The sequence below is a fragment of the Microcebus murinus genome, chromosome 4, assembly GCF_040939455.1.
Source record: "Microcebus murinus isolate Inina chromosome 4, M.murinus_Inina_mat1.0, whole genome shotgun sequence".
Lineage (NCBI taxonomy): Eukaryota > Metazoa > Chordata > Mammalia > Primates > Cheirogaleidae > Microcebus > Microcebus murinus.
This window is the reverse complement of record NC_134107.1, coordinates 30,953,250-30,963,101: the sequence shown is the minus strand read 5'-3', so window position 1 is coordinate 30,963,101 and position 9,852 is coordinate 30,953,250. Positions and strand designations below refer to the sequence as shown.

At 38.0% G+C, this 9,852-nt stretch overlaps 1 protein-coding gene across 1 annotated transcript in view; it reads left to right on the top strand.

The window, feature by feature from the left end:
• Positions 1-161: 161 nt before the first annotated feature.
• Positions 162-9,852, top strand: part of PDHX (pyruvate dehydrogenase complex component X) — a 61,443-nt gene continuing 51,752 nt past the window's right edge. The window contains exon 1 of the mRNA XM_012755413.3: positions 162-380. Within this exon, the coding sequence (XP_012610867.2) occupies positions 221-380 (160 nt within the window). The 5' untranslated portion in view covers positions 162-220. The remainder of the gene's footprint in view (positions 381-9,852) is intronic.

Genomic DNA, 9,852 nt, shown 5'->3' with positions numbered 1-9,852 from the left:
GGCCTAGCTGGCGGGGACTTACGGCGGCGCAGCTGCCTGACAGGGAAGGCGTGGCCAATGAGGTTGGAGGCGGGGCTAGGAGGGCTTCAAGTTTACGAGACCTGGGGGCACGGCTAGCATCCAGGGGGCGTGGCCAACGAGATAGGAGGCGGGGCCTTGGAGGGCTTTGACACACAGCGATCAGGCTGTGCCGCGGGCAGCCCGAGAGAAGGCTGGGAAGATGGCGGCCTCCTGGAGGCTGGGCTGTGAACCGCGGCTGCTACGCTGCCTCCTCGGTTTCTCTGTCCGCCGAAGAATAGGGCTGGCTAGGGGGGCTGCTGGTTGGTCCTCCGGCCGCGCAGCTAGTTGGAGATGGTTTCACAGCACGCAATGGCTTCAAGGTGAGTGGCCGGAACTCTTTTCAGCTTCTCAGTGTAGCTAGCTGAGCGATGGGCCTGGGTCAGGAGCAGTCTTGCTTGAGGGCCTGCATTTGGGTGTGGAGGTGCCCAGGCTCCCAATTCTTGGGGTTCTTGCTCCCTTCTCCTTTTCTTGGGGTGGGGTTCGTCAACTTGGCTTAATACATGCCGCAAAGGGCTTTCTTGGGAGCTGGGAGAACTCGATTCGGCCCCTGGTCCCCTGGTTTGTATGGCTTCTTTGTGACCTTGCCTTGGAATTTGGGTTGTTTGTTAGGCTCCAAGAGGTTCCTAAATGCTCTTCTCTCAGGCCCCTTCCTAATCACATCTTAGATTTCTTCAGGGTTGTCTAAACATCTCCGACTCAGAAAAGCTGCCTAAGGTCGCCGAGGTTCAGAAGTCACTGTTAGTGGTTCTTATTCATTCTCTAGGCCTTTCTCTGTTGGGAGATCTTTTAATGGAGGCTAGTCGGGTTAGCGTACGCGATGACTCCTAAAAGATTTAATTTGTAAACACCTACGGCATCACAAACATAGATCAGGGAAAATATTTCAAGCAAACATTCTCTGGTAACAGTGAAAATTTAGGAGGGGAATCATACCAATAAGGTTATTATAGGAAAGTGTCGTTTAGTAGTGACATTGACACAACACAATTTTTTTTGTATTTAACGGTATGTAAAATGACATGACATTGTTTTTCCTTACTTGGAGAAGGGAATGGGGAGGGGGAGGGTGAAGAATAGGACTAACTTTTTCTAGTGTGGTGTATTACTTGCCAATCAGTCCTTGCACTCCATAGAATGAATTTTAATCTAAATAACTAGGTGCAGTAGACATTGCCTTTATATTCTGAGATATCAAGGCTCAGAAGAAATAATTTGCACAAAGTCATACAGTGAGATGAGTGCATTGACATTTCTAAAGATTCAGTAATGGGAACAATTTTTCAGTTTCTTTGGTGTAATGTTTCACAAAACACTCCTTGGAGCAGTGATTTTTTAACCCCTCTCTTCCCTCCCCCTCCCCCCAGTTTGTTAAAATTAGACTTTTTTACAGCTTCTAGAGATTGTCTTGGGTGGGGCTCAGGAATGTGCATTTTACAAGCAACAGTTAGATAAGTTTTGATGTTTTATTTTTATGTTTGATGGACTACTCTATGAGACTCATTGCCTTAGAAAATCATGGAATATTAAAAGCTTAGTATTGGTCATAATCTAGAAAGAATGTTCTTAATGTTTGTAAACTAGATCCTTTTGCGAATCTTTGAAAATGCTTGAACTCTGTACAGAGAAAAGGGCATACGTGATTATATGCACAAAAATGTTCATGCATAGGCCCAGTTAAAAGATTCCTGCCTTTAGAAACTCACTTAGGCAATCCTTATCTGAATCATCTTGGCATTTTACCTACTCCCATTCCCTAGACACACACGGTAAACAATTTCTCTAACTCAGTTTGAACACCAAATGTAACAACTTCTCTAACTCAATGTGAATACCACCTGTAAGGGAGAAGGGCTCTATCCCAAGGCAAGCTGAATTAGTTCCTAGTGCTGCTGCAACAAATTACCACAAATTAGTGCCTTAAAACAACACAAATCTATTATCTGATAGAAGTTCAGAATAGATCTCACTAGGCTAAAATTGTGTTGTTAGGGGCTGCTTGCTAGGGGTGGGGAACCTGCAACCTTAAGGCCACATGTGGCCTTCTAGGTCCTTAAGTGGGCCTTTTGACTGAATCCAAATTTTACAGAACAAACCCTTTTATTAAAAGGGGAACAGCAGAGAAAAATGAAGCTTTTCTTGCCTCCTTTGGTGCTTAAAGAACAATCTTGAAATCAGAAGTCTATAGGTTCTCCACCCCTGTGCGGGCAGCCTGTTTCCTTGCCTTTTCCAGCTTCTAAAGGCTTCTGAGATTCCTTGACTCATGGCTTACTTACATCTTCAAAGTCAGCAATGTTTGGTTCAGTTATTTTTTATTTATTTATTTATTTTAATCTTTTTTGAGACAGGGTCTTGCTCTGTTGCCCAGGTAAGAGTGCAGTGGCATGATTATAGCTCACTGCAACCTGGAACTCCTGGGTTCAAGTGATCTTCCTGCCTTGGCCTCCTGAGTAGCTAGGACTACAGTCTGAAGCCACTATGCCCACCTTTTTTTTTTCTATTTTTAGTACAAATGGGGGCTCGTTTTTGCCCAGGCTGGTCTTGAACTGACCTCAAGCAATTCTCCCACCTTGTCCTCCCAGAGTGCCGGGATTATAGGTATGAACCACTGTGCTAGCCTTCAGTCTTTGTCATCTTACATCACTTTTGACATTCTCTCCTGCCTGCCTTTTTCCTCCTACTTATAAGGATCCTTGTGATTACATTGGGCCCACCTGGATAATCTCCCCATAATGGGGATAGTCTCCCCCATCTTAAGGTCAATTAATTAGCAAACTGAATTCCATCTTCAACCTTAATTTCCTCTTGCCATGTAACAACACATTCATAGGTTCTGGGTATTAGGACATGAACCTCTTTGGCAGGGGGCATTCTGCATGTGAAGCTGTATTGTTGAGTAACTCAAGTTGTTTGGAAATTTTGGAAGTTTTTCCTAATAGCGAGGCAAAATTTATCTCCTTTTGACTTTCCCCTACAGATTTTTGCCATGCTGAATACACGTGGCAATCTTTGAACTATTTCTTTTACAAAGTGTGAATTACACTGGTGTTTTTTTCTCTGAGTTGGTAGGAACTATCATTTTATAAAAACTAAGCAACTATTTGGATTACTGTTGACTATGTGAATTAAGTATGTTTATTGAACTATTTCTCCTTTCACACATCTATCCAGGATTTAAAAATTTGTCTGTTGGAAGTACCTGTGGAGTTTTAGTTTTCTTAAGAGGTACTGACTGCATTTTTATGTGCTTTGACATATGCCATTTGCTTATCACTTCCTAGAATTTCTTATTCACTTCTCACAACTTAGTAAAGTTGGCATAATCTGCATTTAGTTGGACAAAAATTTCAAGGCTTAGTAAAATTATGAGGCTCTCAAAGGCCCAGCTATAATGCTGATGAACTGAAGAGCATTTATATATTTATATACATATATTTATTTGTGCTTAACAAATCCCTAATTCGTTGTATTCTCTCAACTGAGATGTTAATCGAGAAGGCAGAGACTATGTTATTCACCACTGCTATTATTGAACGATGAGTGAAGACATGATCATGTATTGGGTGCCAGACATACGATAGCCTGCTTGGAAAATAATTGGCCAGCTCAACAAAACAGATTCTCGGTATTCTGCCACGTGGCCGAGTTAGTCATATTTAGCTTCGGGATGTGCAATCCTAAATTCCGTGTAGGCCTTATACTTAAGGTATTTGTATTCTGCTTGGGGACATAAATAATAAAAGCATGATTTCAATAGTGTGTGCAGGGAGCTCTGAGGGGTAAGTTCAAGTTATAAGAAATAAGAAAGTATTAATAGTACATAAGAAGGCTTCCTAGAGGAAGAGGTGGCAGCCATTCCAGGTTGAAGGAACAGTAGAAACAAAGGCCTGGAGGTCAGGTGTCACTGACAGCATTTGTAAAGTTTTCAACCTACCTTAGGCAATTCACTTTGAAGCATTTATATTGTCCTTTTAGAGTAGGTGGCATGATTTGGTAATTAATAAGATGTTAATAATAGTGATTTTACATTGTCTCTGAAGAATAACGTTGAATTTAAAATAATGTGTAGATAGAAAAATAAATGAGGTTCAACCTTGGTAGTGATTTGCATAATTTATAATTATAGACCTTGTATATTATACATATTAAAAATGTCTAGGAAGCTAGAAATCTAGGAAGTTATAAAAGGACCCTAAAGTTTATAGTCGGATTCCAAGTTGGCAGCCAGTGAACTGACCCACATCATTTTAGAAGAAAGTTTATTGACAACATTTAAAAACTAGGAGACTTTACATAAAAACACAGATTTTTGTATCTCCTTGAAAATTTAAAGTAAACCCTATTGTGGGGGCAGTTGCCCAAGACTGAATAATGATCGTTCTTATTAGGTAGGAAATTCTTTCCTGGTTTAACACTATCCCTCCTATTCTTCATTGCTTCTCAGTCAGCAAGGCTGACTATCCCTTGGTATTTGCTATCACCTCTAGTTGTCATTCTTTTCTTGTACCCTTATCTCTACAGAAAGCATAAGATAAAAGTAAAAGATAGACCAAGAAAAACAGGAGAGAGCAGATGTTGTGTATGTGTGTATAAAGGAGGAGATTCTTACCAATTTACTATAAAAATAAAGGATGTCTGAATCTAAAGCAAAAACCTTTAAGATACTAGCCCTCTTTTACCTGCTTGTTTTCTGTAGGCATCTGAGTTTTTCACAAGGAGAGAGGCAACTTTGATGATAGTTGATTGTATAGTATTAACACTATATTAATACGTCTTCAAACTCTCATTTAACTGTGAAAACAAACACATAGAATAGCTCAAGTAAAAATAGGATTTAGAACACCACATATAAAGTGCCACTGGGCCACAGGGGAATCATAATGATTCCATCTATTTCTTCTAGGGCTCCTTTGTCTGTCTTTTCTCTTTCTCTGGTTTTTTTTTTCTAGGCAGACTTGTCAATCTGCTTCCTGATGGTTTTCTTTCTCCATAATGTCAGCTTGCTTTGCCTTATTGGTGATTCAGGTCTTTATGCACCATACTCTGTCAGTTTAGTTCAATTGTTCACCATCATTTCTCTGATCTTCTTTCAAATTCCCTGGATAGAGAATCTGATTGATCCATTGTAGGTCAGTTGGAGAATTGGGTACCCAGAGCTGATAACTTCAAAGGCTATGGTTTGGACATTTTCTTTAAGATGGTAGTATGAGTTGGGAATTAATGATTGGTATGTCTCTTACTGTGACAATCTGATTAAAATATTTATTTTATTTATTATTTATAAAATAATTATTTTTAGGCTAAATAATGACTAAGGAAAATGTATCATCACCTGAGCAAAGCAGATATAGGCTACTCAGTTGAGGTGTGTGGCCATTGAAGGAAAATAGGAAGTGAGTAAATGAGATCTTAGTAGAAGCAGCAACATGAGGGACTAAGAAGATTTAGGTTATCAGGAAATACCTTGTATATGTTTGCTTTGCTTTCAAACACTTCACTCTGTATATGAAAGGGAGATATTAGAAGTAGCCATCACATACTGAGCACTCACTATATTTGGATTAGTTCTGATCACCATAAGAACACTGCAAAGGTTCATCAGGTTTTATCAGAGAGGAATTAGAGACTTAGAGAGGTTTAGCAATTTGCCCAAAGTTAGTGAGCTAAGTGGATGACTACTTTGGAACTATGTACGTGATGATGTCCAGAGGAAAAAAAGGATATTTTTTCTTGGATGTTTCTTTTGCAAAACAAAGACATGTCTTCTACTGTTACCACAGCAGAATTCCCTTATATTGTATTGACCCGGATTGGGTCAAATGCCCTTAAGTCAGTCACTGCTTGACTTCACTGGTGTAAAGAATGGACTGGCTTTGACTAATAAGGGGCTAGGTGATGGAATCACTAACCCTGAGCACATGTGCACAAGAAAAACAAACAGCTGCACAAAATTGAGCCTCTGCCAGTAAGAAAGTTGTTCAGGGAGTAGGTTTGTAAATAAGTATTAATAGCATTTATTGAGAGCTTGCTTATATTAATACCGTACAGCCTTCTAAGCATTTTACATGAATCAACTCATTTAGTACTCCCAAAACTAATGCTGTAATCTAGTGATAGAATTCCAGTTCAGCCCAGGCTTGACACCAATGCCTTTTTGCTTAACTACAGCCTACCTCAGTATCAAATGATAGCTTGATTTCAGACACCAGCAGAACCATGTCAACATACTGAAGTTTTATTCACCATGTGTACATTCTAAGTGAACACTTCTTTTTTTTTTCATAAAATCAGACATTTTAGTAATAATTACATTATGGACTAGCATTTTAGTGACAGCCATGGTATCACTATCATTTTAGAAAAATTTAAGACATCAAAATTCTAGACTGTGTATAAAGGTGGCAGGACTAAGAGTATATTTAAACTTCCTGCTATCTATAAATAGATAGACTCTTCAATATACTTTCTTATTTTTGTCTTGAAGTTAATTTGCCTTTTGCAACAAAATGTATAAATCCCCTATCACGTGTGTGTTCATTCTTATTATGCTAGACTATAAGTGCCCTTTTCCCAGTATGTCAAAATAAAGTGGGATTCATGTAGAGTTTTAGTTTTATAGTTTAATACTAAGAAGGTCAGTATTGTAAGCTGAAACCTCTTATAAAGTGGGTTATTTAATTCAGAGGAAATACATTCTATAGCCATATGCTACCTAAAAATTCCAGTCAGCCTTGTTTCTAAGGTGTCATTGGATACTAAGTAAAAGTGTAAGAAAGAATCAGCAGATTCCATAAACAAAATGAATCATATGGTGATATTTTTGGGGGTAGGTGCTACATTTATTTACTATACCTAATGATCTACTTGACACCTTTCTGTGACTATATAAATCAAAGACTTTCTTCTGTTAAATGAAACATTCCTAAGAGAGAATTAGGATTGACAAATGTATAATTCAGGATAGTTTGTTTGGGAATCTATTAGCCCTAGTTTTTAGAGGGGTACACATCTATTAGAAGGTATACCACTTATTCAGGAAAATGCATACATGAAAAATTTTGTGTATAATTCTGAGTCAAGGAGACTCTTATCTCCCTGTTACCCATAATACTGCCTAGTCTCCAGCCTCCTTCCATAAACATTTTGATCATTTCTTACAGAAAGTAGTTCTGCTACATTGTGAGGATATTTAACATATCTGAGAACAAGAAAGATGTGTTTTAATATAGGGGTTCTGATTATACATAAATGACTAGTAGATACATTTACATAGGTGACCATAGCAAAGCCTATAATTTGGAAATCTTGATTCAGATCTGGTTGTGGGTAAGTTTACTTGTGCATTTAGGCTCATCAGACTGTTCACCTTCCCCTAAATATGTCTTCCCTCTCCTTTCTTTTGTTCATACTATTCCTTCAAATAGAGTGACTTCCATATAGTTTGAAATATTTCTTAGTACTTAGGTGCAACCCTCTCAGATCTTACTGTATATCTGAGAGGGTCCAGGCAGGATATATACTCTCAAAAGGGTAGGTTGAGAAAAGTTTAATAAGTGACCATTTTTGTGAATTCATTGTGTAGAGATTGTGCTTCCATCAGCTATTACATTTTGTTTATATTAATACCTCAGTTTTAGCACTTAAACTGTCAAGCACTGTATTGTATATGTATATGAGAACAAGGCTGGATTAGGTAAAGGAGAGAGTAAAATGCAAATCTTCACGTTTAGGCTGGGAGGGTGAAAGGAACCTGTGCATCCATCTCTTAATAACCCAGGAAGGAATTGTGACATGCTATGTTGTGGGATATTGTGATACGTCTAGCCAGCTATCTGGATGCCTCCAGAATCTACCCTCTTATCCATTTCTGTGCTCTCTATCAATAATAAACAGCTAACATTTTGCCAGGCCTCACTGTAAAGACTCTGCATGTGTTACTTTATTTCTTTACAAAAACCTATTTATATCACCATTTTACAGAAGAGGAAACTGAGGCACAGAGTGATTAAGTAACTTGTAGGTGGTGGATCTGTAATTTGAGCCTGGGCAGTTTGGTACCAGCGCTTGCTTTCTAATCACTATAGTTTCCTGCTTCTCCTCTAAAAAAAATATTTTATTAAGTAATAAGATATTTCCTTTAACACAGTAATACATACATATAATTTAGATAGTCAAAAGGCTACTAGTACTAAAAAGCTTATAACAATACAGTGAGTCTCTACCCCAGCTCTCCGCATTTCCCTTCTTCCTTAGAAGCAACCATTTTTGTTTGTCTCTTAACTTTATTTTGGCATTTGCCCATCTCTCTGTCTCTATTTTAGACATTATCTGTGAATGACTTCTGGTCTCTGTTTTTCCTCTCCATTGAAGTTATTCTAGTTAAATCCATTCCATGTTTACACTAAAAAAAATTATGCACAATGGAGGATTGTCATATATTGCCCCATATTTTGATTGTTACTGTTTTTGCTTTTCCTGTGTAGGTAGAACTTCCATTCCAAAGGCCCTCTTTTTGAACCCTCTCCAGAGAAAACAATCTCCAGTCTTCTGTTGAATGAGGATAGGTTGTAACCTAGCATTGGATTGAGAGAGGATCCAGGTATCTAGCTGCTCTGCAAACAGCAGCCACACAAATCCTCCCTGGCTTAGGGTATCTTAGGCTTTCTAGGGTCTCTTTAGTTGATTATTACTCATCTATTTACTATTCTGCTTCCAAAATTGTGTGCCAGTTTCTCTCTTTTGTGACCTGGATTTGTTTAAAAAATAACAAAAACAAAAGCACATTTTTTTTACTTAGTATTAGGTAAGTTTGGGGGAGGGAGTGAAACTGGATAAATGTATTGTAGAAAAATATTAAAACGTAGTTTATAAGAAACAAATAAAAAGCCCTTATGGTAATATCACTAACTAGAGATAACTACTACTGTCATTTTGGAGTATGTCCTTTCAGTTTGTGTGTGTGCTGGCCAGGTAGAAATTGGATTATGCCATATACAGGTTGAGTGTCCCTAATCTGAAAATCTGAAATCTGAAACTTTCGAGCATAGACGTGAGGCTCAATAGAAATGCTCTTTGGAGCATTTCATATTTTCAGATTTTTGGATTAGGTATGTTCACCCAGTAAGAACAATGCAAATATTCCAAAATCGGAAGAATAAGAAATCCAAAACACTTCTGGTCACAAGCATTTCAGATAAGGCATACTTGACTTGTATATTGTTTATGGGTTATTTTTTGTTTGTTAGCATAAGTAAATGCTATTTTCAGACAAACTGTTGTGCATTTTCTTTTGTGGTCCATTAACATTTTCAATCTATTTTTACACCAGTACCACACCAAAATAACTATTTGAACAAAGAAGACTTACATGGCAAACACTCCTTTAAAAAAAAACAGCTCCTTTTGTTCAAAGCTGCGTATTCTGTGCCCTGGTGCTAATTTTAAAATTACCTGTACTTCATTCTGCCTTATTTCATCCAGCCTGCAGATGGCAGACTTGTTTTATTTGAACATCAATTTTAAAGGTTCAATTTTATTTAGTTCCTGCATTGAAATGAGAGGCAATTAAATGAGTAGTCTCTTTCCCTGTTAGAGAAGAAGCAAATTAATGTTAGGGATGGGGGAGGCACACTAAGAAAGTACTGAGTAATTTACTTCTTCATTTGGTCTATCTTCATTTCATGATTTTTGTGCTTGGATTATAGTTGTATAAATGAACTAGATAGAGCGTGACACTTCAGCTTTACCAAATGTAAACTGCCGAATTTCCTTAATTACTTTAGTCAGAGTAATGGA